The sequence below is a fragment of the Nipponia nippon genome, unplaced genomic scaffold, assembly GCF_047370975.1.
Source record: "Nipponia nippon isolate SJK-2023a ecotype South Korea unplaced genomic scaffold, ASM4737097v1 scaffold_12, whole genome shotgun sequence".
Taxonomy (NCBI): Eukaryota; Metazoa; Chordata; class Aves; order Pelecaniformes; family Threskiornithidae; genus Nipponia; species Nipponia nippon.
Genome location: NW_028262313.1, coordinates 17,074,400 through 17,102,074, shown reverse-complemented (window position 1 = coordinate 17,102,074; position 27,675 = coordinate 17,074,400). Strand labels below are relative to the sequence as shown.

The window sequence follows — 27,675 nt, the reverse complement described above, 5'->3', positions numbered from 1 at the left end:
GAGGAGGAGCACCTGACCCAGAGGGTTTGCTGGGAACCAGCTTTTTTATTGCAGCCCTACAAGGGGGCAGAGAGCGGGCCCCCTTCGCACCTGCACGGACTGAGTCACCATGGAGACTCTTATTGCAAAGGAAAGCACGTTTAATTTACCCTTTTACGCAAAGGACTGTTGAAACCCAGAGGGGCACGTTTGGCCCCCAGTGCCTGCTCGGCGCGCCCCTCTCCCATCCCATTGCCATCCTGTGGTTCTGCCCAGCCTGCTGGGCCTTCCCGCTGCTTCCCGCGGCACCATCGCAGGATCTCCCTCTGGTTTCCCGACGGGGGGCCGGGCGGAGCTGCCGGCCCGGTCCCACCATAGGGACGCCTTGTAGACCAGGTTGAGAAGGCAGCAGTCTCTGAACCTAAGAGTTTCTTGTGGAGAAGGAATACCGTGCCGTGTCTTGCCTGGATTCTGTGCTCACACTCTTCAGCGCATGCTTATCCCCAGCCACGTCGACTCGCTCTGGGGTTGAGGCAAGACTGGCAGGGTCCCCTGTCCGCTGGGGTCCCAGCCTGGCTGCCACTTAGAAGTTCTCCTTGTTGAAGTAGAATTGGACCTTCCTGGGGTCCAGGCTGGAGTGCTGGTGGCAAGACTTCTGCAGGCTCTTTGCCAAGGCCCCCGGCCCGCAGAGGAACACGCCGACCACTGACCTGCACATGGCACGGGGACGTTGGCACCGGGCGGGCGGCTCAGGGAAAAGTGATGTAAGTGCTTTTTGGGGTCCCTGCAACCTGCAGGGGATAAGCACGCCCCTCCCAAAACCAGTGCTGCCCAGCCCAGCGCTGGGTGCTGGGGAGGAGGGGGTTCCTCCCAGTTCTGGCACCCTGAACCTCCTGCCCCGTTCTCACCTGGGGTGGGCTGCAGCCACCGCCGCAAACTCGTTGTTCCACATGGGTCGCCCAAAAATGGTTTTGTGCCTGAGGCCCGTCACCGTGTCCGTAGCGGTGTCGAAGCGGAGTGCCACGTTGTTGGCCTGGGCAGAGCAGGGAGGGTGAGGACCCCGGCCACCACCCACGAGCCTACCTCCTCACCACAGAGGAGCATCCATCTCTGATGGCCACCAAACACCACTCCCGGACCTTCTGCCTACAAGCCGTTGAAGTGCTTGCCCTGCCTCTCCTGCCTGGCTCGGCCACCCCGTGTCCCCCCTTGCAGTCACGCCTGCCCGTGGTCGACTCACAATGCTGGTGTCCCAGCCAGTGAGGAAGAGACGGTAGGTGAGAAAGTCTGCCTTGCCCGACTCGGCCATCTTCTGCTCCAGCGAGGCAAGCAGGTCGTTGAACCAGGCGAAGGCTCCCGTGTCCCGGCAGAGCCAGTAGAAATAGATCTGGGATGCGGGGAGAAAGGTTGCTCAAGGTGGAGTGGAGCCAGAGGGGTGGAAGGACGCAATGTCAAGGACTGGGAAGCCCAGCATGGAGAAAACCACGGCTGCTCCCATGGGACACCCCATACCTTCTTGGTCTTGAGGGTCTGGTCAGCCTGCTGGAACTTGTACCAGATGGACTTCAGGATGGAGGCGAAGGGGGTGACGCCAATGCCCGCTCCCACCAGCATGGCCACCTCGTACTGGAACACGTCTTCGCTGGCCGTGCCGAAGGGGCCATCCACCTCGATCCTGGCCGGGGGAGGGCATGGGTAAGAGGTGCGGCCTCCCCAAATCCCCGGGATGGTCCATTCGGGTGTTCCCCAGCCTACCTGGGCATCTCCGGCTTCTGCTGCTGGAAGGTGTCGATGAGACGCTCCGTCCAGTCACCGGCCGCACGGATGTGGATGGAGAAGAAGTCCTCCTCGGGTGCCGAGGTGAGGGTGAAGGGGTGCCACTCCAGCAGGGAGATGGCGGGGCAGTTGACGAAGATGTACTGCCCCACCTCCATGCGGAAGCCCTTCTTCTGCATCTGCAGCTCCAGCACGCGGGCAGGGTGCATGACCACCTGCGGGGCAGGGGCAGGGCTCAGCGCCCAGCCTGGCTCCTGTCCCTGGGCAAGGGCCTTTGGCAGCGGCCCCTGCCCACCTCCCCGCGGCCACCCTGGCAAGGAGCTGCAGCACCGGTGGCTGCGAGGGAAGGAGCTGGCGGTAGGCACAGGCTCCCGCACCACCCACCTTGGTGACAACCACCTTCTGCTGCGCACGCCAGATCCGGAGGATCCGTTCAAAGATGTAGAGGAGGACGGGGGCCAGAACCCACTTCCAGGACTGCGGGAATGGAGGAGAGCAAAGGGTTGGGGAGGGCCAGGGCTGGAGCATCCCAAGGGCAAGGGAAGAGCTTCTCCCCCCACAGCCGTCCCGCCGCTGCCCTACCTCAGCGGGGATGCTCCCGAACTCAGGGACTTTGCAGCAGTCGTGGCTGCAGTCCTCATCCTTGTGCACGAGGTAGTGGGCGCAGCGATGGGGGTGCACCTCCTCCATGCTCTCCTCCGTCTGCCCGCGCACCAGCCCTCTGCGGGGAGGCGAGGGGTGAGCCCGGGGGCTGGCTCCTGCCCCCCCGGCTGGGGCTCAGCCGCTCTGCGTGAGGCTGGCTGGGCTAGCCAGCCCTGGGAACGGGGAGCCCACAGCCCCGCTGGACCCTCTCCGGGGCTGCACAGGCAGGGCTGCCCCACCGGGGGCTCTGTGGCCGCTGCCCCTCGCTGTCCTGCCCTTGGGGAGCCGCAATGAGCCTTACGCGATGCCGTGGATGACGAGGCCGGCGAAGTAGATGAGGAAGAGGTGGTGCGTGTACCAGAAGACCTCAAAGTAGTTCCTGCGGATGAACTCGGTGGAGGATGTGACCATGAGGATGAGCGCCAGCGTGATGATGACCCCCGTCAGCCCCGGGATGGTGGTGAAGGCCACGTACTCAACGGTCTGCAGGGGTGGCAGGATGGGTTAGGGGGGCAGGGGACTGTCGGTGGCAGGGGGCTGGATGCTGGGGCTGGTGCTCACCGTCTGGTTGGAGTGGATGGGGTTCAGCCACTTGTCTCTGCTCTGCAGGTGTATCTTGGAGAGGACAGCGGCGAGGCTGCCGTCGGTGGCTTGTTGGCTGTGGTTGTAGCGCTCCAGGTTGAAGAGGTGAGCAATGGTGTGCACGGCTGGGCAGGGGACAGGCAGTCACACACCTGCCTGCCTCCTCATCCCCACCGTGCCCCCAAGCCCAGTACGGAGCGATACCTGTGAGCAGGGCCAGCGTGTAGGCCACCAGCTTGTGGAAGGTGAGGTTGTGGTCCAGCTGCTTGCGCAGCGTCCGCCTGCAGCACTGCGGGGAGAGGCGGCGGCATCAGGGCAGGGATGGGGATGGAGATGGGATGGGGATGGTGATGGGATGGGGATGGCCGCGCTGGCCGTGCCACCGCTGGGCACTCACCGAGCAGGTCCCGCGGAGGAAGGAGAGGAGGTTGCGGCAGACGGGCAGCAGGATCAGCATGCTGTTGAAGTTGAGGCACTTGGCTGATGCTCGTGCCCACGCCAAGGCGGACTGGGGAGAGGGGAAGGGGTGAGCACCGCTGTTCTGTGCTGCAGATGGGGTACGTCTGCCTGCAGCCATGCTGCCCCCCACCGCTCTGCCCAGTGTGGTGCTGTGCCAGGAGTGGGACAGGATGGGGCTAAGCAATGCTGAGCTGGGACTGAGTGATGCTGAACTGGGTACTGGGAAGGAGCAATGCTGAACTGGGGACTGGGAGGGGGTGATGCTGAGCCAGGAGAGGAGGGGAACTGGCAGGGGGTGATGCTGGGCTGGGGCAGGACAGGGACCAAGATGGGGACCAGCATGGAGGAATGCCAGGCTGGGGACAGGGACAGAGCGATGGCGGGCTGGAAGAGGACAGGACAAGAAGGGGCACAGGGTGCTGCAGCCCCCACCCCACTGCAGGAGGGCTCCGAAGGGCACATGTGCCTCAGGGGAGCACCTTACCCCGAGGATGGCCCTGGTGTAGAAGTACCGCTCGTCCCGGTCGAAGAACAGAAAGTAGTACGTGAAGAGGAAGATGTTGATGCCCAGCCAGGCTGCCTGCAGGGGAAAGCCATGGCCTCATGAGGGACCCTGGCCCGGGACCCCCTCACCCTGCAGCACTCGGGTGTGGGTGCAGCCGGAGGGCACCAGGACAGCGCGTCCCCTCCTGCTTCCTCATCAGCTGCGGCAGCGCGCACTGGGCCGGGACACGGGGCCAAAGGTGGGGAGAGGTGTGGGAGTCTTGCAAAATAACTGTCTTGTCACCCACGGCCCCGTGCATCACCCACACACGCATGAGGAAGGAGGAAAGGCCGGCGCAGGCAACGCCTGCACGGCAGGAGGGCAGACCCGGAGAGTGGCTGGGGCTGAGCGGGGCTGTCTGGGGAAGATGTTGGGAGTCGGGAAATTTTGCAGGGAGCTGGCTCACCCAGCCCTACCACACTGCCGTCCCCTGCCTCATGCTGCTGCACCCCGCACTGGCCCCTCTCACAGCCATCAATTTTTTGCAGAGCTCCCAAGACCACTCTGCCTTGATTTTTTTTTTTTTTAAAGTAATTTAAAAAATGAAAATAACCCAACTTTCTGCAAACCCCCATTTTCCCATGCATTTGCAGCTCCTCACACAGCACTGAGCAGCTGGCGCGCTGCCGGCTGGGCAAGCCCTCTTACACCAGCGATGCTGCGGCACGGCACCGGCAGCTCGTCCCTCTGGTGTGGGCTCTCACAGGAGCCTCCTGCGATCAGGAGGGGAGAAGAGGCACATGGGAGGCTCCCGGCCAAAGTGGCCAGGCAAAGCAGCAGCATTTTTAAGTTTTGCAGTGGGACCCCCCCATTTCCTTTGAGTTGTGTTTTCCTTAAGTTTTCCGAACCCCATCCCTCCCCTGGCTTTGCAGGTTGGCTGAGCAGAGGGGGATGCTTGTCCCTCCCTGCAGCCCAGCCCCAGGAGAGCCCGCCAGCCCCCATTTCCCCCATGAGCCCCCCGGCGCCATGCCCACACCGTGCCCCCCATAGCCCCCTGCATCCCCCCAGCCCTGCCCAGTGGATGAGCCCCCCAGCCCCACACACTCACCAGGACTGTGGCCGAGAACCAGTGGTTGACCAGCCAGTTGCCCATGGTGCGATGTCCCCGTGCCCGCCTGCCCGCGCCTGCCGCTACCTGCCGCTACCTGCCGCTGCCTGCCGCTGCCTGCCCGCAGTTTTATGGAGGCGGCAGGCGGTGTGGCAGCCCCGGCTGTGGGAACGGCACAGTGGGGACTTTGGGAACGGCACCGTGGGGACTTTCCCCCGAGAAGCCTTTGAGGAAATGTTGGGCGGTTTCAAAGGCCACCTTCCAGGAAGGCAGGACTCATCACATCGGCCAGCCCCGAAACCAGCCCCCTGCGCCGGCCGGGCATGGCCCCCCACCGAGGGGTCCCCCGCAGCCCCATGGCCAGGTACTGCAGGGCACCGGGCTGCTCCTCTCAGTTTTTTGCAAAATTTGGGGACAAAACTGGTATTTTTTTAAGGTAGGAATTTCCTGGTGGAAGGAAGTTGCAGAGGGTCCATCCTGTGCCCAGCTCAGCAGATGTGCCCATCCCTGGCATCCCTCGCCAGCCCCCGCTGCCCATTTGACAAGAAAACCACCAAGGGCAGAGATGCATCCCAGGGGCATGGCACTGCGCCGGTGCCAGGATCCAGCCCGGAGATCCACCCCAGGGAAGGTGAGTTAAGATTTGAGCACCCAGTGCCTGAGCACCAGCAGTGCTGCACCTCCGTGGGCACCCTGGGGTGCTCAGAACCCTCAGCCTGGCACCCAGGACCCTCCAAACTGAGCTGACCCCAAAAATGGTTTCTGGGGGGGAGGGAGGTCCCTGGGTCCCATCAGCATCACCATCGCTGTGCCAGCCACCCTTCCTGTCCTGCCTGCCCTCCGCTGCAGGCTCTCGAGCTCCGCGGTGCCCAGCGCTGCGGCACCCACTGCTCCTGCTGGGAACAGCAGCCGTTACCAGGGCCTCCTGCCTGGAGGAACAGGTTGGGCAGGATTGCTCCTTGCTGGCGTGCCGGGTTGGTCCTGGCCTGCAGCCAGGGCCATGCTCACGGAGGCGCAGGATGAGGCTGGCCTCCGTCCCGCCATGCTCCTGCACCTTATCAGCTCCATGGCGGGGCTCCCCACATCCCCGCTTCCTGCCGGCACAGCCCTGGCTCGGTGCCCACGAGTGCGAGGGCTACGTGGGCAGCGGGTGTGCACAGCCATGCCAGCCCCGGCGGGACGGTCCCCACCCTCCGCCTGAGTCACCGCCCGCCTGCCAGCACCCAGACGCGCAGCCACAGCAAAGTTTCTTTACTGCTTGAAACAGTCCCGCCGGCACCCGTGGCCCCAAGGTCACCATATGTACCGTAGTGGGTGGTCGAGGGTGTTGGGGCACCCCAAGGGCTGTGCACCGCACGGCAGCTGGCTTGCAGTGGCAGATGGTTTGGGCACCCCGTAAGTCCTTCGTGTCCATGCGCGTGGTCCTGGGCAGGTGGGCACGCTCCTGTCCCCCTGCCACTGTGGGGACGCACTGGGACCCGCTGCCACCGCAAGGCCAGGGAGCACCTGCCTCTGGCACGGCTTGTGCCGCGAGCCCCCTCCGGCTGCCGGCGCAGCCTGGCGCTGCCCGTCCCCGTGTCTGTAGCCGGCTGGAGGAGCCGGGTGCTGGCCGTGCCTCAGACGATGCTGTGCCTCACGCCGGGCTCGTGGGGCGCCTGGAGGCGCAGGGGGGTCCCCGGCGTGTGCCGGCGGCAGCAGACGCAGTGCAGGAAGTCGGCGACGTTGTGCCGGAAGAGCTGGCGGCAGGGGTGCAGGTACTGGAAGAAGAGGAGCATGAAGTAGATGCCCAGGCAGTAGCCGAGAAGCAGCTGCACCACCAGCAGTGGGGTGCAGATGTTCTCGTAGACGTCCGTCTTGAAGAAGTACCAGAGGATGACGAGGGCCGTGTTCTCCGCCAGCCGGGCCACGTAGTACACGGCCAGGCGGCCCCAGTTCTGCGACTTGTCAATGAGGTCCCGGTCGGCCAGCTTGAGCTGCACGGCCGACCAGCAGAACATGTTGATGCTGGCATAGAGGAGGGTGAAGGCACAGAGCACCACCACCGTGCCCACCCGGCTGAAGTTCTTCTCGATGTTGTCGGGCAGGCGGGTGCCGCTCCGCCAGAACTGCACCCAGGGCAAGAAGAAGACCACCAGCAGGTTGGCCAGGGCGATGGGGATGATCCAGTGCTTGAAGACGGTGCTGAAGAGCACAAGGACGGCCACGCGGGTGGAGATCTCCAGGCTGCGCCAGAGCACAATGCAGAGGAAGGCCAGCGGACGCAGCTGGACCTTGTAGTCATCGTACTTGACCTGGATGGCCAGGATATTGCAGACGAGCGCCCCGTAGGTGACCGACACCAGGCAGATGCCCATGAGGACGGCTGCAGAGGGAGAGGGCAGGGGAGTCAGGCAATGCTGGGGACTGGGCTGTGTGCCAGCCTCCCTGCTGCCCTGGGTGCAGAGCATAGGGTGCCAACTCTGGGTGCAACGTGCAGGGTGTCAAGCACCGGGGCTTGCAGCAGGAGCACTGCTGGGACAGCTCGTGGCTGGTGGCGACAGACCCCACGATGGGGTGGCTGTGGGGGAGCACTGCAGGCAGCAGGAGGCTCTGCTCCCAGATTTTCTCCCTACATCAATAAACCAGAAGCCTTTGCCAAACTGGGGCTGTTCCTGGCCTTGAACCAGGTGCCAACACCCCTGCCCTGTGCAAGAAACGCTGCTCAAGGGAGAGTGGGGCATGGTCTGTGCTGCAAAAGTCCCTCCACCCTCACCTGGGCCAAGAGCTGCACCACCGTAGCCCACCACTCACCCCGGGAGCACCCGAGGGCTGCAAAGCCAAGGTCATTCACAGGGAACACCAGAGGCTGCTCGCATTCAGTGCAGCCAGGAAAACCATGAGGGAGAAAAAGGGAAGCATGCAGCTGGTCCCAGTCACATCATGCTGGCAGCAGCGGTGAACTGTGAAGCTGAGCTGAGACACCCGAGCTGCGAGGGAATCACCCAAAACTTGTCAACCGGGATTTGCTTCCCTCATCTGCTGCTGGAGGAGCGCTGGGCTCGTCCTCCAGCCTCTGCTGCTCCTACTCCTCAAAACGCCCTCACAGGGGGCCATGGCCAAGGAGGGGGTTTCTGTGGGGCATCTCCCATGTTCCCCTTTCCACGCGCCTGCCGTGGGCACCGAGGGCAAGGCCTGGGCTCCCAGCACAGCTGGGAGAGGGCTGGCGAGGGCAGCTCCTTCACCGGGCGCTACAATCAGAAAGGTGCAAGAGCACTCCTGCGCGCCCGGCTCGGTAGCACACTGAAGTGGGAGTTTAAAGCTTGCTCCGGCACATCCAGCCTCTGCGCACATCAACACCCTGGGAGCAGTCAAGGGAGCCTGGGAGTGGGAGCGCTGGGCTGGGAGCTCCGGCTGTGGGGAAAGGCGCAGAAACAGATCTAATGGAGGGAGCACGGGGAAGCCAGAGCCCATAGCTAGCCCGAAAAACCCAATAACTAATGGAGATTGGAGCAGCCTGGGGCAGGGGCACGACATCTTTATGGGATCTTTACGGGACAGGGCACCGGGTGGATGGCACGGCTCCACAGGGCAGACGTCTGCAAGCACCAGGGCTGGGAGCAGAGCCTGGCGCCTCAGTCACAGCAAGCTCTTCCCACTCTCCCCAGCCTCACTCCAAGCTGGAAAGCAGAGCGCTGGGCGTGGGAAAAGCAAACCAGGGGACAGACAAGTGCTCAACCTCTGCGGGTTGTGCTCCACATTTAGGGGAGTCCGGTGGCAGCTGTGCCCCCAGCAACTCCCCAGAGCTTCGTTCAGATGCCACACCGGCACATGGCGGGGTCCTGCCTGCACGGAGCCCAGGTGCCGGGCACCCTTACCTCGGGCGGCGGGGACGTACTTCTCCAGGACGCTGATGTAGAGCTGGAGGGTGAGCTGCGGGGTGGAGCCCAGGAAGGCCTGGATGACCGCCATGCGCTTGAAGGCGTTGCGGTGCGTGGCTAGCCGGCGCACCGAGTGGCCCACCTCCTGCTCCATCTCCACCTCGTAGCCCTGCCGCAGCCGCCGCTTGCGGGTGATGGTGACATAGGGCTCCTCCTCCTTCCCCGACCAGCAGTACACCACCAGGGCCTCCATGCACCTGTGGGGACGGGGCAGCCATCACCCCGCCAGCCTCCCTGATGCCCCCCGGCCCCGCTCCCTGCACCTCCAGCCCCTCCTCGTCCGGTGCCAGCCGGACCCTGTTCCTGCCAGGCACAGCCCAACCGATTTGGGCAACTGTTCAGCAGTGCTGCAGGCAGTCCCTGGCCCTGGGATGTCAGGATGAGGGCAGGATCCTGGGATGTCAGGATGAGGGCAGGGTCAGACCAGGACCATGGGGATGTCCGGTGGCTGCTCCTCTGCTCCGGCGCTCAGGGTGAAGCGTGTGGGGCAGGGGGACAACAACTGCCCCAGCGATGGTGCAACAACTGCTGCAAGAGGTGCAGCATCCAGGGTATGGAAACTTCAGCCCTGCTGGGAGCTAGAGCTACAGGAAGGGGTTAATCGCCCTCAGGCTCTGTTTTCCCCACTGGCAAAAATGCATCTCTTCCTTTAAGCAGAAGCAAGAGAAACTTTCTGATATTGTCTTTGATCTCTCCTCTTGAGCAGAAGCCTTCTACGCTTCCTTCTTGGTGGGGACAGCAGGAAGGGGAGCGCAGGGTGAAGCCGGCTGTGACATGGGCAGATAAGACAGGGCTTCCGCAGCCCCCTCCCCGCGGGGCACGCGAACGTGCGGGCAGGGGAGGCGGCTTTCTCCCACGCTGCTCCCCACTGCAAGGCCGGCGGGACCCCCAGCCCCTCCGCACACAGCCATGCAGGTGGGCGTGCGTGGGCCAGAGGCTGTCAGCAGGGGAGGACCCATCCGACAGGCTTGGCTCCCGCCCGGGGACGAGCTGGCTCTGGGACCAACAAGACGTAATTATTTATGAGTGTTCATTAGGACGGCAGCAGTAGCTCTGTTTGAGAACCAAATGGAATGAGTTTTTTTGGATAAATTCTCTTGCCAGATCAGGCCAGCGCTCATGGCTCATTGCAAACTCTAATGGGAAAACGGTTTCATCCAAAAGGCCTGGCTTCAAGGGCAGTCCCAGCTGGCTGCCGGTGCCCTGCCAGACCTTCCCAACAGGCTGGGCTCCATCTCCAGCCCGAGGAGCCGAATGAAGCAGCCCCCCCCCAAGGAGCTCTGGCTGACACTTGCAAGCGGCCAAGCACCATCGCAACCGTCTCAGACAGCTGCGGTCGGTGTGGTGAGAGCTGCGACAACGCCTGCGGGCCAGCGCAGGCTGAGGTGGACCCGCAGCCCTTCCAAGAGCTGGCAGCACCGAGGTGAGGCTCCCCAGCCGCCTCTGAAGACGAACCGCAGTGACGAGGACACCCCCGGCACCCTGCTTGTTTCCGGTGACGGAGGAAGCGTGGTGCAGGCCATGGTGTTTTTGCAGCTCTGCGGTTATGGCGCGCCTTGTAGTGTGGCTGCTGGTGTGCCCTCGGGGAAGGAGCCCTGCGGAGATGGCGGCTCTGCCATGCCGCTCGCTGCACCCCCTGTGCGCTCTTGCCGAGCGGGATGGCCGGGGTGACGGCAGCCCAAGGAGGCACCGCAGCATTCCCAAGGAGTGACAGATCAGCATCTCTCCAGCTTGTGCAACATCCACCCCCTCGCCCTCCTCTCCCTGGCAGGGTCCGGCAGCCCCCCAGTTCCCATGCCAGCCCCGCTCCTGCACCCAGCTCCTCTCCTCCGTGTCCCACAACCCCTCCCTGTCCCAGGCCCGGGGACCTTTTCCAGGGGACAGAACCCCTGTTCCTATTCTCCCTCAAGCACCCCAGCATCTGTGCTCCCAGCCTGAGCAAGACGATGGCAAAACCCAAAGGCAGATGGAAACGTTGGCTGCAGAAAGCAACCGTGCGAAAAACCTTTTTCAGCAGCTGAAACGCAACAGGCTGGCAGAGCCGAGTCCTGCCCAGAGCAGGGGTCCGGCAGGCAGGGGAGCAGGCAGCAGCCCCCCGGCAGGACGGCAGCCTCGCTGGGGAGGGGTGGCCGAGCAGAAGACCCCGGAGCAGCAGCGTCCCCGGGGAGGAGGGGGCCGGAGAGCCGGCAGGAGCAGCTCTGGGCACGCCGCACGGACGGATTTCTGCTGACAGCCGGTGCCCGCAGCAGCCCACCCTGCCCGGCCCCGGCTCCCACCCGGTGCCCGCCTCCCCGCCGGGGGTCCCCGCGTCCCTGCCCCGCTCACCTGATGATGGGCCCGAGCTGGAGGAGGTGCATCAGCAGGACGAGGGGGCGGTCGCGGCTGAGGTCGCGGTGCACGAAGATGAGGGTGAGCTGCACCAGGACGGAGGGGCAGAGGACGAAGAAGACGGTGAGCGCCAGCCAGAAGCGGTCGTCGGAGTGGCCGTAGGAGAGGCAGAGGACGGCGGCCGCCGCCCCCTCCCCGCAGAAGAGCGCCGTCGAGAAGACGATGCCGAGCGGCAGCTTCGCCCGCGACGGGGCGGCGGCGGGCGGGCAGCCCCCGCTCGGGCCGTCCATCCCGGCCCCGGCCCGGCCCGGCCCGGCCCGGCCCGGCGGCTCAGCCCCGCCGCGGCGCCATCCCGGGCTGCAGCGGAGAGAGGAGCCGCGCTGCGGGGCGGGGCGGGGCGGGGCGATCCCGCCGCACGGCTCCCCGACGGGCAGCCCTGGCCCGGCCCCGCCGAGCGCAGCCGTGCCCAGCCCAGCCGAGCCGTGCCCAGCCCGGCCGTGCCCAGCCCAGCCGAGCCCAGCCCAGCCGAGCCGAGCCCAGCCGAGCCGAGCCGCGGCGCGGCGGGGGCGGGCCGCACCGGCAGCGCTCCGGGCCCGCCCCGACGGGTACAGGGGCGGGACACCCCGCCGGGCCCCGACCCTCCATCCCGGGGTCCCCCCGCCGTGCCCGCCACCCCCTTGCCCTGGGAGCCCCCCCCCCCCACTGCTGTGCCTAGGTCCCCAGCAGGTGAGGAGCCCCCCGCCCCAGCACCCCCCGCCTTCACCCCTGCCCCAACACCCCCATCTTTGGCCAGGTCTCTCCGCCCCAGGACTTCCCATCTCTGCCGGGAACCCAACACCCCCAACATGGCCAGGGCCCACACCCGAGGACCCCCCTGCCAGCCCAGGACCCCCCTGCAGCATCCACCCTGGGACTGCCTGCTCCCCCAGCCGTATCCCTGCCAGCCCCCATGCCAGCCCCCTGTGTGCCCCCAAGCCTCTGGGGTCCTCCCTAGGACCCCTCCACGAAGTCCTGGCTCAACTGGGCCCTGGCAGCTACCAGCACCCCAAGGTGCAGCTACCTGGGGGTCCCCCCACGGGGCAGGTGTCAGGCAGCCCCAGGGACAGTGGGGTCCCGCTGTGGGACAGGAGGGGATGCCAGTGGGGGTGCCAGCCCTGCCCACAGCCAGGCCTCTGGCTTTTACCAGCCATCTGCCAGAGTGCTGCCTGCACCCACTAGCACCCCAGCTCCCGGGGCTGACCCCGAGCTCCAGCCCCAGGGAAGGGTGCATGGGGCTGGGCCAGGGCAGCCACCAGCCCGTGGCCCTGTGCGTTGTGGGGCAGCGTGTGGGAGGCAGGATGTTGCCAAGGCAGGGAGCATTTTGGTATCTCGCAAGCCGAGCTGTGGCAGGGGCACCCCTTCAGGTCCGGCGGGTGGCTGGTGTGTGTGTGCAGGCCTCAGGATTTGGGTAGGACGTTACGGGGGAGATGTGGCTCCTGCATCCTGGATGGTCCTGCACCTGGGCAGGAGGTAGTGAAGACCACCTTGGCCTACAGCTGAGCAGCAGGGTGCTTTTCCCATCGCCTTCAAGGACCCACCTTCAAGGTGATGGGATATAGGGACTCGCTGACAGAGCCAGACCTCAGACCGCTGAGCCTGCTGCTCATCCCCACGTCCCCTCCTGCCTGTCCCACCTGCGGTCCAGGCCCAGGGAGGCCAGCTCAGCTCCACACCTCGGTCACCCGTGCAGCGGTGGGAACACAAGGCTGTCTGGGCTGCTCCCCACATTGATGGCCGAGGGGCTCCCTGCTCTGCCCGGCACACGCCGTGGCCCCCTGCGCCAGCCCTGCCTGCCTTTCCCCCGCGGGCAGCGGTGTGAGCGCAGGCAGCTGCCAGCGTGGCGATGCACCCGAGCGCACGCTGCCTGCCAGGTTACTCGGTCCAGCCTGGGCACACGTCGGCTGGCTGCGAGAGGTGGGACAAGGCAAGGAGTGTTTGAGGTCGGCCAATTTTCCCTGGTTTAGGCAGACTGGGAAGTCTTAGGTAACTTTTAAAAGGCACTCGCTGTTCATCCCTTGGCAGCCAGGCCAGCTCGCAAGGAGGTGCCCACGCTAATGGCAGGGACGCTGTGTCCACTGCTTGCCTGGCCCTGCACAAGCTAAAAGCATGACCCTCCCCCCAAACCCCGCTTTCCCTCATTTTACCGGGCTGGAAGCGTTACCAGGGCTATTGGGCTTATCAGCGGCAGAGCTGGGAATAAAACCGCCTGAGACCTTGGAGGCCGCGTCTCCCCCGGCGGCAGCTCCTGCACAGAAGCAATCCCGGTCTCTGCAGCTGCCCAGCGCTTTTCCTTCCAACGCTGAACAGCTGCTTCGGGAAACCACAAACACCATGAGCTCATAGGGACTGGCCTGACTGGCGGGGACGGGAGACCTACGTGTGACCGCTCAGCTCTGGTATGATAGTTATGTATTTTCAAGCTGTTTTTGGAAAACAGCCTTTCCAAAAAAAAATCCCAGCAGGGCAGAGGGCGAAGGGAATGGCATCCAAGCGAAGGGGCCAGCCCACCAGCCGGTGGTTCCTGCGGATGCTCGGGGTGGGAGCTGTGCAGGGGCAACTGCGGCGCCGGCCCCGGCACGCAGCCCGGCTGGGCACTCAGCCGGTGACAGCACATCGTGCGGCGCTGCCAACTGCGCCCACACCTCTGTATTAACAGCAACGTGCAATTTATACCATTTATGCAACTTCCATTTATCCAAATTAAAAGCATCCCCTAGGAGTCTGGCAGGTCACCAAGCCCTCGGCTGAGCAATGCCTGAGCTCCGACTCATCATATTTTTAATTTCATCATAAGATGAAATACTTAAGAGCAATTGTTTAAGCAGTCAAGAATTCCAGGCCTGCATCCAGGAGCCCCAGCAGCTGTCAGGGGAACGGAGGGACGAAGCCTCACAGTGCTTCCCACACCAGTTATTATCCCATTTTCTGACCCAAGCACAGCGAGGCAGCGGGCTGTTTTCTGGTTCATGCCGTGAGTCACCCCTCAAGCCTAACCCTACCTGTCCGTAGCTCAGCACTGTAAACAGCAGACCATAAAAGCGATCTGTGTCACAGATAGCATCCGTGAGCCATCCTGCCCCTGCTGCCCCCGCCACTCCCCGTACCCGCCGGCTCAACGCCTGCGCCTCTGCCTGCAAACCCAGCAGGGCTTGGGCTGCACAGACACCCTGCGACACCGCCGTCCCAGAGCCGCCGGCTGAGCCAGAGCTGCGGCAAGCCGGGAGGGACTGCCCGGGCGCTGGGGACATCCCACCCAGGGGTTCCCGTGTGCAGCGGCCGGATCCTGGGCCAGCAGAGTGGGCAGCTGCTGGCCAGCCCTCGCTCTGAGCCCTCCCGGGAGCAGAACGGCCCCTGGGCTGTGGAGCCGCAGTCCGGATGGGTGAAGCAACCTCCAATGCGATGCGAAGCTGCCATGGAAGTGCCCATCAGGACATAGCCCAAGGTGCCAAACAGAGGGGGGCTGTGCTGGTCTCTCTGGGGCCACATAAGAAAGTGAAGGTTTGTAGATGGGTGGCAGGTTATTTAAGTAACAGCAGCACCTAGAAGCTCATGTGTTTTGCAGACCTCACTCTCAGGAGCTGGACTAGGAGAGAAAGGCAGAGGGAAGGAGAAAACACTGTTTTCCCTGCACAAGGCTGGCACGGTGCCACCCGAGTCCCTGCCCCGTGCCTTGCTGCGGGCACCAGCGCTCAGGAGTCTGCCCGCATCCAGGGATCCCCAAGGCACTGCCCGAGTCCTGCCACCACATGCCGATGGCAGTTCTCCTGTTCCCACAAATGTCTGCTCTGAACGTCCCAGCTTCATTATTTGCTTAATCCCAGCCTTCATTATTTTTTTAATCCCAGTATTCACACAACGCACTTTGAACACAGGGCCGTGGCAGTGGTGGGAAACGCGGGATTTGCTGTGCAGTTTTTCCAGCCCCTCACGTGCCTGTGGACGCGCGAGGGCATTTGTGTGTGAAAGCCGGGGTTGTACGTGGGGTGGGAGCAAGCTCCCTCACCAGCTCTCACTCCGAAAATAGCCTTGTCTGCTTTACACATGCCTGCCTGGCGGCTCGGCTCCTGTAAAAGGAGAAGAGAAAAGCCGTTTGGAAATGGCAGGGAGCTCCTTGCCAGAGCCTTTAAAGAGCCCAGGCGGGGAGAGCTGCCGGCACGCTCCCGCAGGCTCTCCTCTCCCCTGGGCACTGCCACTGCACTAGGACCCGGAGCAGACACTGCTCCCAGAGCGCTCGCTGGGACATGCCAAGCGCTCGCTGCTGGCTTCCCAAATATAGCCCTGCACACAGAGGTGGAGCAGCTGCTCGGGGTGCGGGGATGGCCGTGCTCCCCCCCCCCCGCCCTTTCGGATCTGAAACCTCCCCACTTTGTGCTGAGGCTTAAATATGCAGCTGGTGCTGCACGGAGCGATGGTGGGGATGTGTTGATCCCCAAAAGACCCCGTGTGCTGGATGAAGTGGAAATCACAAAGCGTTCCCCAGCTTGACATGCAGTGAGCAGGGGACAGGGAGCCACGCTGCCCCGGCCAGCCAGGCTGGCAGCTGGGGAGCTCCCAGGCATCTGTGAGCTGGGAGCTCTTTACTTAGTTTGGAAATAGCTCTGCAAATGACTGCTTTTCACAGCCTAAACTGTTTGGATTTTGCATTGCTTTCTCAATAACTCAGCTGTATTTTTTCCTGCCCCAGCAGTCTGTGGAATAGTTTCTGGTTGGGGAAATATTTTTTCCATTTGCTCCATCATGCAACTGCTTTTGCCGCTCCGTTTCCTGGTCCAGCTTCGCTCCCTTATCCTGCTGGGAGAAAAACTTGTGTCTGCCCTGAGGACCTCATCCTCTAAATCACACTGCAGGCTGGAGGCTGTGCTGAGCCCACCGCCGGCCTCGGTGCTGCCAGAGCCAGGGTGCTCCTCTGGCACGGGCCATGCCACTGCTGCCTCACGGCTTAAATTCTTTATCAAGAAAGCAGAGTTATTTTCTTCGGGTGCATTTATAGGTCTTTGCGATAATTATGCATTTTGAAGTTATATCTCTTTGGCTACAGTTCCAGCCCAGGCAGCAGGTGATGCTGTAACACTAAACTGGGCAGGAAGGGTTAACATTGCTTTTAATTAACTGATTCCCCCAGTCCCACCTGCTGTAAGAGTATATAGCCCTGGCAGCGTGCTTACCCAGCCAGGCTGCGACTGCGCATGCCCTGGTATCCTGGCAGGCAGGAGGGATGGTTTACACTCTCCTTTTCCCCATGCTTTGCTGCGGGAAAGCAGCAGGAGCACTGTAATGCTCTCAGCAAAACCACCATAGGAGCCCAGGGAGGGCTTGTAGCCATCGCAGGGGCATCACCGAGCTGCGTGCATGGTGCAGGAGCGAGCTGGCAGCTTCCCCATGCAGCAGGGACCAGAGCAAACCCTGGCACAGGACCTTGTGCTGAAATGCAAGCCTCTCCCATGAATTCATGTGTGCTCTGGCTGGGAAGCACCCAGCCAGAATTTGGGTGAAAAGCAACCAGCTCCCTGCATGCTTTCTTCCCAGCTTCTGCATCCGCCGCAGGGTGGTGGTACCGGTGGCGGGGGAGCGAAGAGCATTCCAGAAAAACAACCTCGTTTTTGCCCAAAATAGCTTGCAAAATGGTTGCTGGCCTAGCAGCGGGGAGCTAGCACAAGTGCCGGCGCGGAGGCCGCGTTGCAAACCGGCCGTGCTCCCCACCACCACGCCAGCCGGCCAGCAAACATTCCTGGTATCCCAATTCATCACCAACAGGTGTCCATGGCAGAACCTGTAATTATCTTGCATTTCCAGCCTGACCGCGGGGCGTTCGCCTGTAATTAGCTCTTGGGATTTAGGAGCTCATATGATCCGGGGTTATCGTTAGCCACTAGAGCCGTGCTGAGATTTAAAGGGACGATGCGGCTATTTGCATATCTACCGTGCTGCTGCCATCATCCGATGCGTTAAATAGAAAGATGAGTCCCTCCCCAAAGCCTGTGCATGTCCTCGCCCCGCCACAGATGCTTTTTTGGGCAGGGATGATGCGGTACCAAGCAAAGCAGGACAGCTTGCTTGTAAATATTTCCACCGGGACTTCTTGGTCCTTTCTGTCACCTCAGTTTTGGTGCCACCCTGGCTCGAGTCTCTCAGTAAATGCTATAGGCAGCCCCTATAGCTCTGTGCTGCCCACTGCTTTCCCTTGCAAGCTGTCATTCCCCATGTGCAAGCTCCCCCAGCCCTGCCACTGCCGTCCCCCCCCCTCTGCTCCTCACCCCAGGGGTCCCAGGCGGGGGCTCCCAGTGTGCCCAGTGCTGGCTTGGGCACATACTCACGGGGTCTAGGGAAGCCAAGGCAGGGCAGCCCGCCAGCCCGCGTCCATCTGCACTTCTCTGCGGTCCTTGTGGTTTCGCCTCCTTCCCTCGCCTGCGACACTCCAGCGGGCAGAAATAGCCCAAAAACACGTGCCGCCTTCTGGGAAGCGATGCCAGGGGCTGAGCAGCCCCGGCACCCCGGGCACAGACCTCTCTCGGGGGCTCACGCTGGCACCGGCAGCACTAGAGGGTCCAGCCCAGCACGGTGCCGGGGCACAGTCCGGTAACAGCTCCGGCAAGGAACATCTCCGGTTATCCGCCAAGATAATAAATTCTGCCTTAGAGTTTCTCACCTGGCAACAGTCACCAAGGAAACCCAGACGGCTGCTGCGGGTCCCCGCTGGCACTGCCCAGGGGGTCCCCGCGGCACTGGCAGAGGGGCTCCAGCGGCACCCGGCAAAGGGCCAGCCACCCGCGCTGTAACCTGAGCCCAGGCCTGGCAAAACGCCCATCGATCCAGCCTTGGCCCTCACACTGCCTCTCCGGAGTCGGCTGTGGGTTTCACCAGATTTGGGATGGATTTTGAGGTTTTCCTGGCCGTTGAGCCTGGTGTGTGTGCATCGGGAGGGGTGACTGGAGCTGCTTCAGGGCCTCCAGAGGGTTTCCCGGTCTCCGGCACCCGTTTGGCTGGGAATTTTGGACACTTGTGTTAAAAGCAGCAGAGGCCCAAGTGCTCAGAGACCTCTGGAAATCCATTGGTGCCGGAGGGAGACCAGCTCTTGCGGTGCTGGCCGCATGGCACTTCCCTATTTATAGCACCCGTGGTTGTGCCTCCTCCTGTCTCCTGCCCAGCCATCCCCTGGCAGTGTCACCCCGAGGCACACAGACAGGTGCTGATGCCTCCAGCAAGTCATTTCGGCCCTGGTACAGCTAATTCTGCAAAAGGCTTCGCAGTCCTGTGCTGCCTGCAAACCTGGCACTGCCGCTGGTTCCAGCAGGCTGCTGGCACGGGCACAGGAGCGACTGGGAAATGCCATCAGGCTGGGGACAGGGCTCTGTCCCTGGGCCAGACTAAGGCAGCTGGGGTGCTGCCCCGCCATCAGAGGTGTGGGGGGGAACAGTTGCCCTAAATATTGTTGTATGTGGCCATGATATCGGTATGGAAACTTCCTCCATCAATCATTAACCACGCGTGGCTCCCTGCCCGTGTCGCGGCTCCGGCACAGCTCCCTTGCCCAGGAGTTTCCCAGTGGTGTGCAGGGCTGGAGCGAGGGGCTGTGTGTGCTTGCAGCCCAGGGACATCCCGGAGACGTGGGGTACCTGGCAGCATCTCGGCATCCTTGGCTCATGGCTGGGGCTCGGCTGGTCAAGGTAGTGCTGCTGGCACTGGTGGTTTAGCGTGGGCAAATGTGAGCCAGCAGGATCCCTGTTTGCTCCCCAGTGTGGCTTTTGGTGGGTCTCATGTCCTCGTCCCTCTGGACCCCACTCCCCCCACCCAAAGCTCCTGCGGCTCAGACATCCCCGCGAGGCCTCTTCTTCACACACAACAGTGGCAGCGTGCCAGGGAGGGCAGCCCCGGCTGGGGGAAGCAGCAGGAAACCTGAGGAGCAAGATAAGAGCTTCAGGGTTGCAGATCAAGGAGTTGGGGCTTTTTTGGCTCCGCTCCCTGCCCTGCTGTCCAAAGGCCCCCACCGTCTCCCTGCTCCTGGCCAGGCACCGGCTCGGGCTGGTTGGTATTTCTATTCTGAGCGGCACAGGACCTGCTGCTGCTCAGGGGGTGCCTCGTTAGGGCAAGAAATACCAGCAGTGAGCAGTGATGAACCCCAGCCTGGTGCAGAGGGGACCCCTGGGCAGGCAGCGGAGCCGTGCACACCGTGTAGGAGCTGCTCCTTGCAGGGGCTGGGGAGAAACATCCGCACAGGGTCCCTGGGCAGGCAGCGAGGAGCCAGGGTTGCCATTTGTTAGAGGAGACACTAATTCAGCTGGAAGCCCCATGTGGGCAGTCAGGCGATGTCCCCACCACGAGCCATTTAAGCCAGCAATGGAGGTGCAAGGCTGCCCAGCGCTGCACGGGTGCAGCCAGGATGGGTAATGCAGTGCCGCGCCGTGCCGCCTGGTGCAGCGGGCAGCCCCATGGCACTCCATGTCCCAGTGGCCACTGGCCTGGGTCGACCCACCAGGATTAAAGAGGCTGCGAAGAGTAAGTAATTTAAATCCAGATTAGATTTAAGCAGCTGCTACGCAAAGGGGATGTGAGCGGGGGCCACGCAGCGGGGAGGAGCGGTGAGAGCCTGACTGGTGCTCCTACGATGCAAGAAGGGGGTGCCAGGGCAGGGTCCGGCCAGGGGGTCCGTGCCCGTGGGGTATTGCCCAGGGGGCTGGCTTTTGTCCCCTGGCTTGGCTTGTGCACACCAGGCTGGAGGCAGCAGTGCTGGGCTGTGGGACGGCGCACCCCGGGGTGAGATGCTCCCCGCCATGGGGAGCAGGCATCGGCAGGAGGACGAAGCATGGAGACACGCTGGGCTGCTCGCTTCGTAGGTGCTGAAGAGAGGCCATCCCTCCTCACGGAGCTGCCAAGCATGTTCCACCTTTTCTCCCACTGCTGGTCGTGGCTGCAGGCCATACAGGAACCCATCAGGTAGGTCCCCATGCCCGCTCCTCGGGGCTCCCCGGGGGGCACAACATTTACCCATGTGTTTATTGCTGAGGGCACTGGTGAGGGAACACTGAGAGCGGTGCCCGTTGCAGGACTGTCCCCAAACCGCGGAGCAAGGCACACACACATCCCCGCTGGCCCTGCAGCAGGCAGGAGCAGGGCAGGCAGGGGTGCGCATGTGGGGAACGGTCCCAGCAGGATCCCTCCTGTGCAAAGTCAGCAGCTCTCCAAGAAAGCTGGGGAGGATGAACTGAAATATCTGCTGTGTTTGCATGTGTCAGGAGACCCAGGTTAATTCCCTGGGGACGGCACTGCACCAGCCCAGACAGACACTGCGGGTGGTGAGGGGGTTTATGGTCCTCTCCTGCCACCGAGGATACGTTGCCATAATGTCGGAGGTGGAGCCGCGTCGCCCACGCAGCTTGGTCTGTATGTTTAAGGAAAAAAACAACACTGCGAATGACTACTGTGGCTTGTCAACCACAGGGAAAATGTTCTGCGCGTGGCTCCAGTGGAGCACATCGCTGGAGACCAAATAGGACTGTTTAGCAATAGGAAAAACCTGTCCTCGCTACCTCTCCCTAGCTGTGTGTACTCATAACTCACGGACACGGAAGGACACCAAGAGCAATCATTAACTGTTTGCATGTAAGGAACAATCATTTTGGCCTGTGCATATCGTTGCTTAATCCGATATGATCTGAGAAGTCATTGCCATAGGAAGTGCATTGAAGGCTCCGCAGTGCAGCTGCTCCATGGTGCCAGGGTGACTCCAGGCATCTGTGCCTGCTCTTGCCCTCTCCTGGGCACCGGGGACCATCACTGCCCTCGCGCCCAGCTCAGCCAGAGCCTGTGTCACTGTCCTGCCCCTCTCCTGGCCAAAGCACAGCCACCATGCTCAGGGTCCCTTGCCTGGGAGCCCCGGGGCCAGCAGTGGTCACTGCTGCCCAGGGATCACAGCCTTTCTCTGGGGTGCTCACTCACTGTTGTTGCTCCCCAGAAAGGTGACCCTCCTCGTTGTGGGGCTGGACAATGCAGGGAAAACCTCCATCGTCATGGACATAGAGAGAGGTGAGGAGCAGCACGGCCCCAGAGCTGGCGTTGGCTGGAGGCAGCAGCTTTACCGTCCTTTGCAACCAAGTGCCTGAGCCTTGAAGGACCAAGACCCTTGAAATACAGCTGCTGGGCTGGGGGAAGCGTGCGGGGCTTGTGCTGTGTCCTGGGCAGCCCTGGGAGCGGGGATGTGGCCAGGGGAGGGGACACATGCCGCAGGGATGCTCCTGGGCTCGCTGCACCAGCCCTCTGCCCTCTCCCCGCATGCAGCGCTGGCCGGCGAGGTGCTGCCCGCGGCGCAGCCGGGCCAGACCCGCCTGCGGGTGGACAGGTTCGAGGTGACACTGGTGGACCTGCCTGGGGGCTCACGCTCCCGCAGCGCCTGGCGCAGCCACTACCGCGTGGCCCACGGGCTCCTCTTCGTCCTGGACTCCAGCGACCTGGCGCGGATGGAGGAGGCCCGCAAGGTCCTGAGCCGCGTCCTGAGCCATCCCGATGTCTCTGGGAAGCCCATCTTACTGTAAGGCTGAGTCCCTGGGATGTGACCCGTAGGGTTTGGGGTGGGGAGGGAGTGAGAACCTGTTGCTGGGGTTGTGGGGAGTGTGGCCGGGCTGCTGCAGGGATGTGGTGCCCAGGGGGCTGTCGGGGGGTGCTGAGGGACCCCAGCGGTCCTCGGGAGTGGAGAGCATCCCTGGAGAGGGGCTGGGGAGGGGGCTCCAGCGCCGGCTACGCCAAACGGCAGCCAAACCAGGAGAAAGCATCCAGCCCCCCTGCTCTCCCCTCGCCCCAGGCTGGCCAACAAGCAAGACGCGGCGACCGCCCTGCTGCCCTGCGAGCTGATCGAGCGGCTGTCCCTGGAGCGGCTGGTCAACGAGAACCGCTCGCCCTGCCGCATCGTGAGTGCGGGGCCTCCCCGCTGCCCACTGCCCGCTGCCCACTGCCCGCTGCCCGCTGCCCGCTGCCCGCTCCCCGCCGGGGCTGACCCTGCGCCTCCGCCCCAGGAGCCCTGTGCCGCCAAGCGGGGCCCCCCCGCCGGCCCGGCCCGCCCCACGCTGCAGGGGCTCCGCTGGCTCCTCCGCACCGCCCCCGCCGCCCCGGCGCCGCCGCCCGCCGCCGCTCCGCCGCCCGGCCCCGGTCCCCGGGCAGCCCGCGGCCGGCCGCCCGCCCGCAGGTGGGTGCGGAGCTCCGCCTGTGCCCGTCCCCGTTCTCCCCGCCGCGGGGCTCGCCCCCATGCCCCGCCGTGCTCTCGCCCCGCCAGGGACCCGCCGCCCCCCGGGGAGGGTGCCCGAGATGGAGCGGGGAAGACCGAGGAGGACCGGCCGCTGCGGCCCGTCCGCCGCCTCCTCCCGCTGGTGAGTGAGCCCCCGGGATGGGACGGGATGGAAGGGGGGTCTGCCACCTTCCCCTCACCCCCTTTACCCTGCCCAGGAGGAGAGAACGAGGGGCCCCGGGAGGAGGAAGAGGAAGGCGAAGGTGAGAAAGAAGGGCTCGGGGCAGCCAAGCCCAGCCGAGGAGCCGGAGGGACCAGGAGGAGGGGGTGACGGCCGAACGGGGGCTGCTGGGGGGCTGCTGCCCTCCAACAGGGTCGGGCAGGAGGAGCCCGTGCCCACCAGGACGGCCACCCCCCACCCAGGTGAGAGGGGGCTGCGGGGGGCTGTTGGCACCACTGGCACCACTGGGACCAGGACCCCCAGAGACACCCGACGGGTGTTTTTGGGACCTGGCAACCTGGTGGTATGCCGGACCACTGGTCCCCACCGTCTCTGTTAGCTTTGCTTGCAGATCAGCTGAGTGGGGTCGTGGGAGTGTGACCAGGGAAGAGGAGAGACGCCTCTGAGCATCTCCGCAGGGGTTGGTGCACGGAGGTGGTGGAGGACTGCAGATCCGCCAGCAGCAGTCCTCTCGACTGGTTTGGTGACAAATGCATCCTTGCCCAGATGTGGTTGGTGCCTGAAATTTTGTATTTCTCCATCTAGCGCAGGGCATGAAAAAGAAGAAGAAGAAGAAAATCAAGAATAAAATCAAGTCGCAGGAACCTGCCATGGAGCAGCAGTGTGAGGAGGTCTCGAGCACTCTTGGTTGGTATTTTCCAGGACAGATTTTGCTGAAAAGCATCCCGGGGGTCTGGCCTGCTGGCAGCGGGGCGTGAGCTGCGCAGGAGCCCTGGCCCATGTGGTGCTTGGTGCGGGGGCATGGCACGGGCATAAGCAAGTGCTGGTGCAGGGCAAGGTGGGGGCCGTTGGGGAGGCAGATGCTGCTGCCTCTGCCTTCGGGTGGGATGTGGGGAGGCCAGGCGAGGGCACAGTGCTGGAGCCTGGGGTGTCCCTGCAGCCCTCGCTCAGCGCAGGCTGCCAGGCTGAACCCCCGTGTCAGTGCCTGACCGCTCCCCTTCCTCCCCAGACTTGTACCGCCGGGTGATGCTGGCTCTGAAGATGAGGCAGGAGCAGAGGAAGCAGCAGTCCGCCATCGTCCCCTGAGCAGGAAGGCACGTCCCAGGGGCTGCGTGGTTCCAGGGGACCCCAGACTCCAGTGGCAGTGGGACCCATGCTCGTGCAGGGCTTATAGGGTGCTTGGCCAGCGCTGGCAGTCCTGGGCAACAGGTCCTGGGACATGAACAGCATCGTTGTCCTCTGCATGGCTTGAAAACCAGGGATCTGCAGGAGCGAGCCAAATGTCCCTTTGTAAGACGCCTCTCTGGTAGCCAGGCTGCAAAACTGTCTGAAAAGGGAACAGCCGGCCACTTGCCGACCCCGTGTTAGTATTCTGTGGAAGGCTCAGTCTGAACCCGACCGAGTCTCTGGAACAGAGGAAGATTGGAGCAAATATCCCAGGGCAAAAGCCTGTCTCTTGAATTGACCCGTGCCTGGGCAAAGCTGTCTTCACAGGTCAGGGGCTGACTCGACCCCTCATTCAGTCTGGGCTGCTGCCCCAACAAGTCTAATCTCCTGCTGGTGAAGGTGAGAGGGCAGTCACGGACGGTCTGCAGAGGAGCTTCACCCGGCCCCCAGCCACATCTGGCAGGGCTGACAGGAGCCCCCTCGCACGGTGGAGGAGGGTGATGCCCGCGTTGCCTGCGCATCCTTGCAGCCCCTCAGCGAAGGCTTAGTTCAACGGCAGCTCGTGGTGGAGGCTGCCGGAGGCTCCTTCCACAGGATCGCTCCTCCTGATCCTGCCATCCTCCCAGGAGGGACAGTGGTGACCTGCAGGTGACGCAAAATCCTCCCGTGTCACTGACAGCCTGGCACCCTGCAGCCCTGGGTGATCCCTGACCTGTGCTCGGCTCAGCTCTGAGACGGGGGAACGAGCAGCATCCGCATCCCAACACAACCCGTCTGTGACACTCACCGCGTCTGCAGAGCCGCGCTGTCACGGGGACTGGGCCGTGCCGGAGGGCTTGTGCTGCCTGGCTCCGGCTGGGTGACGTGCAGGGAAACCAGCCATCAGCCCTGGAAACACTTTACGTGAAGTCAGGAGGGCAGCAGTTTTCCCTTCACGGCTGCAACAGTGTTAGGACTAAAACGGTGCTCAGCAGCAGAGCGTGAGTCACCTCTGCTCCCATGATTCCTGATTAACAGGCAATGCCTTTGTGGTCCAGGGGAAGAAAAATCACTAAAGCCCTTCCCTCAGCAGGGCTGAAAAGGAAAAAGAAGTAAAACTCTGGCTACTCTGCCTTGCCAGTTTGCTGTAAAGTTCTGTCTAACTCTGCCAGATTCAACTGTCAGTGACTATAGGGATTAATGGTAAATAAATTGTAAATAACAAGAGCACAAATTAATGCTGGCCTGTAAATACAGCACTTTTAGTAAACCCTTGTCTCTGTCTGGTGGAGACCCCTGTGGTGCCGGTGCCGTGGGCAATGCGGGAGGGCAACGCGGGGCCCGTGCCTGCGGTGGAGCCCTTTCTCCTGGGGTGGTCGGGGCCGCACGTGCCCCCGCGGGGGCCGGTCTGGGCTCGCAGCCAGGCTCCTTCTGCTGGGGTCACGGATGGCCACGGGGCCATGGGGAGAGAAACATTAAAAGTTTATCCCCACTAAGGGCCACTTCTCACACACCCACCGGGTCTGGGCGGGTACCAAGCTCTCCCAAACAGCCGGCACCCCAAACCAGCCCATGGCCGGGCTGGGGCTGGGCCTCGCTCATCGCGGCTCTGAAATCGTGTGGGGAACGGGAGCTGAGCTGGTTTGGGAGCATCCGTCAGGGCCGGCTGGCAGCCAGCTCCCTCTGGCACTCCCTGCGGCTCCCGGCACGGGCACAGGCACCGGCAGCCACGCGGGGATGCAGCGTGCCCCGTGCGACACCCAAAGCCGGAGAAGACGGCCAGTGAGACAAGTCCAAAGGCAGAACTGGCCTGGCTGGTGCTGCTGGGCAGCTGAATGAAACTTTCCCTGGGAGCCAGCTGTAAGAAACCGGTTAGGTTGACCTAATGCACTTTCCCCTAACACAATGATCTCATGCGAGTGGTGCAGACAGGCAGTTCAAACATATTTCAAAATCAAACTCCCTTATCCTGGTGTTTCCGTGGCTGTAGAGCAGCTAATCCCTACTACGACCAGGAGGCAATCCTGGTCTGCACCAACCAGCAATGCAACTTTTATCTTTAGAAGGTAAGCAGCAAACACTTCATGTTAAAAAAGGTCTATCTCAAAGCCAGAAACATCTCAAAAATGAGATCTTGAGATCCATGTGATCAAAGATTAACCAAAATATATTAATTAACGGTTGCTCCGTGCCACAGGGTAAGAGGCTGGGCTGCTCCTGCCGCACACAAAAAGCAGCGGCTGTAGCAGGGGTGCATGCTTGGGGCAGGCAGGGCAGGCAGAACTCCTTTTTCCATCATACCCCTCATGCTATTCATCTTGCAGCCTGACAGCTGAATACCCAGCAAGGGGAGGAGGTCTTTGGGAGGTATGATCCTCGGTGGCGCTGCCACTCGGAGGTGCCGCGCTGCCCGGGCTGGTCCTGGCGTGTCCGATGTGCTGGCGGGTGCGCCGAGGACAGGCGTGGTGCCCAGCAGCAGTGCTTGCTTTGAGGAGACGTCCCCAAAAATGAGGCGGTGGTCAGTGGCACCCTCCTATGAATCTTGGGTTTGTCGGAAAGCTCTGGAGCTCCAAATGTACCAAGAAGCACGAAGCGATGCAACAGCAACTGCCCCGGGGAGACACATCTTCTGCCTACTGATGCAGAAAGTAAACGGTATCAATAGCATTTTCTGCAGGGAGGACTGGAGCCAGCTGGGTGATACAGTGGTGCTTTGCGTTTAAGTATTTTTGTATCATCTAGCACATTCTTTTTTTCAGGTTTCCAGAGGAGCTGTCTCAGGAGGGTCGGGTTAGGCAAAACCTGGTTCCTGCTTCCACGAGCATTTCTGTGGTGCCTCGGCCTGGGCTGTGGCTGCATTTGTCGCAAACTGGTGATGCAGAAGCATGTGTGAGTTTTGCAAGTCTGCAGCCCGCTTCCCCTGGATGGTGCTCATTTGGGGAACCCGCGGCTGCTGGCATGGCCACCAGCATCTCTCTCCATGGCTTGTGTCCTTCTAAGCCTGAAGGAGGGAGGGAGAGAGGCTGCGCTTGTCTCAGCTTTGCAAAAGCTGGTGATAGTTTGTACAGTGCCAGGAGGAGATGAAGAGATGTTTCAGCAAGTGCCTGTGGGCATACACCTACACCGGGGCACGGCTGGTCCCACCTCCTCATACCAACATTGCTTTGCACACCCAGATTTTTTTCCTGATGCCTGTTATCACTATCAAAATTTAACTGCGTGGGCTGAAATTTGGAGGGTAGGAGAGAGACCACTAGTCTTTTGCAAAGAGGGGTGGGAAGAGCATTGCTTGGTCAGTGCTAAAAGAGCTACCGAGCCCTCCTGTGTACAGCACATCACCAAGCTTTCCAGGCAGCAGGAAGACCTGGAGGAGAGCCTGGAAGATGGGACCATGTGGCGAGGCTGCCGGCCCCTCCGGCTACACCCACGGCCCTGCTGTGCTTTCTCCCACATCTTTACGCTTTGCTTTCTGCCCGCTGGCTGGGCTTAGCCAGCAATTACGCTTTATTTTTTAACCCCTCCTTTCTCCTCTCTACCCCCAGGAGAGGATGGAGAAGGCAACGACTCTGAGAGCTCCTCTGAGAGCCCCTGCCTTGTCCCACAAATGTGGGCAGGGCAGGAGGTCCCCCCACAGCAAGCTGGTGTTAAGATGCACAGGTCTCTCTCCTGCTGTACATCCGCTGTTGTATTTTATTAATAAAAACTCAATTGTGTATTTTTTTCCCCTATATGAGCCTTTCCAGGGGAGTGTGAACCATTGTGGGTCTCTCCATCGTTTCCAGCTTTTGGATGCAGAGATCCTTTGGGAGTCAGCCTTCCTCA

General features: G+C 62.5%; 3 protein-coding genes and 1 long non-coding RNA gene across 4 annotated transcripts; 1 reads left to right on the top strand and 3 right to left on the bottom strand.

The window, feature by feature from the left end:
- Positions 1-12: 12 nt before the first annotated feature.
- On the bottom strand, positions 13-6,444 carry NOX1 (NADPH oxidase 1). Its single transcript, XM_087749079.1, has 13 exons — positions 6,337-6,444; positions 3,923-4,018; positions 3,377-3,487; positions 3,184-3,268; positions 2,959-3,104; positions 2,699-2,880; positions 2,338-2,476; positions 2,140-2,232; positions 1,735-1,970; positions 1,492-1,654; positions 1,220-1,366; positions 888-1,012; positions 13-689 (listed from the first exon to the last, which is right to left on the bottom strand). Exons 1-13 carry the CDS (start codon positions 6,442-6,444, stop codon positions 563-565), a joined length of 1,758 nt encoding a protein of 585 aa, XP_087605205.1. The 3' UTR covers positions 13-562.
- On the bottom strand, positions 6,267-11,617 carry XKRX (XK related X-linked). The gene is made up of 3 exons (XM_009465382.2): positions 11,273-11,617; positions 8,885-9,144; positions 6,267-7,392 (listed from the first exon to the last, which is right to left on the bottom strand). The coding sequence occupies exons 1-3, from the start codon at positions 11,563-11,565 to the stop codon at positions 6,647-6,649; spliced, it is 1,299 nt and encodes a 432-aa protein (XP_009463657.2). The 5' UTR covers positions 11,566-11,617; the 3' UTR covers positions 6,267-6,646.
- Positions 11,618-15,113: 3,496 nt separating this feature from the next.
- LOC148056729 (uncharacterized) lies at positions 15,114-17,912 on the bottom strand. The gene is made up of 2 exons (XR_015702536.1): positions 17,629-17,912; positions 15,114-15,378 (listed from the first exon to the last, which is right to left on the bottom strand). It is a non-coding gene; the product is annotated as an uncharacterized LOC148056729 (long non-coding RNA).
- A 2,202-nt stretch (positions 17,913-20,114) lies between these two features.
- ARL13A (ARF like GTPase 13A) lies at positions 20,115-25,099 on the top strand. Its single transcript, XM_087748898.1, has 8 exons — positions 20,115-20,245; positions 21,264-21,334; positions 21,587-21,836; positions 22,107-22,212; positions 22,318-22,668; positions 22,745-22,949; positions 23,293-23,394; positions 23,717-25,099. The coding sequence occupies exons 1-8, from the start codon at positions 20,115-20,117 to the stop codon at positions 23,791-23,793; spliced, it is 1,293 nt and encodes a 430-aa protein (XP_087605024.1). The 3' UTR covers positions 23,794-25,099.
- Positions 25,100-27,675: the final 2,576 nt, after the last annotated feature.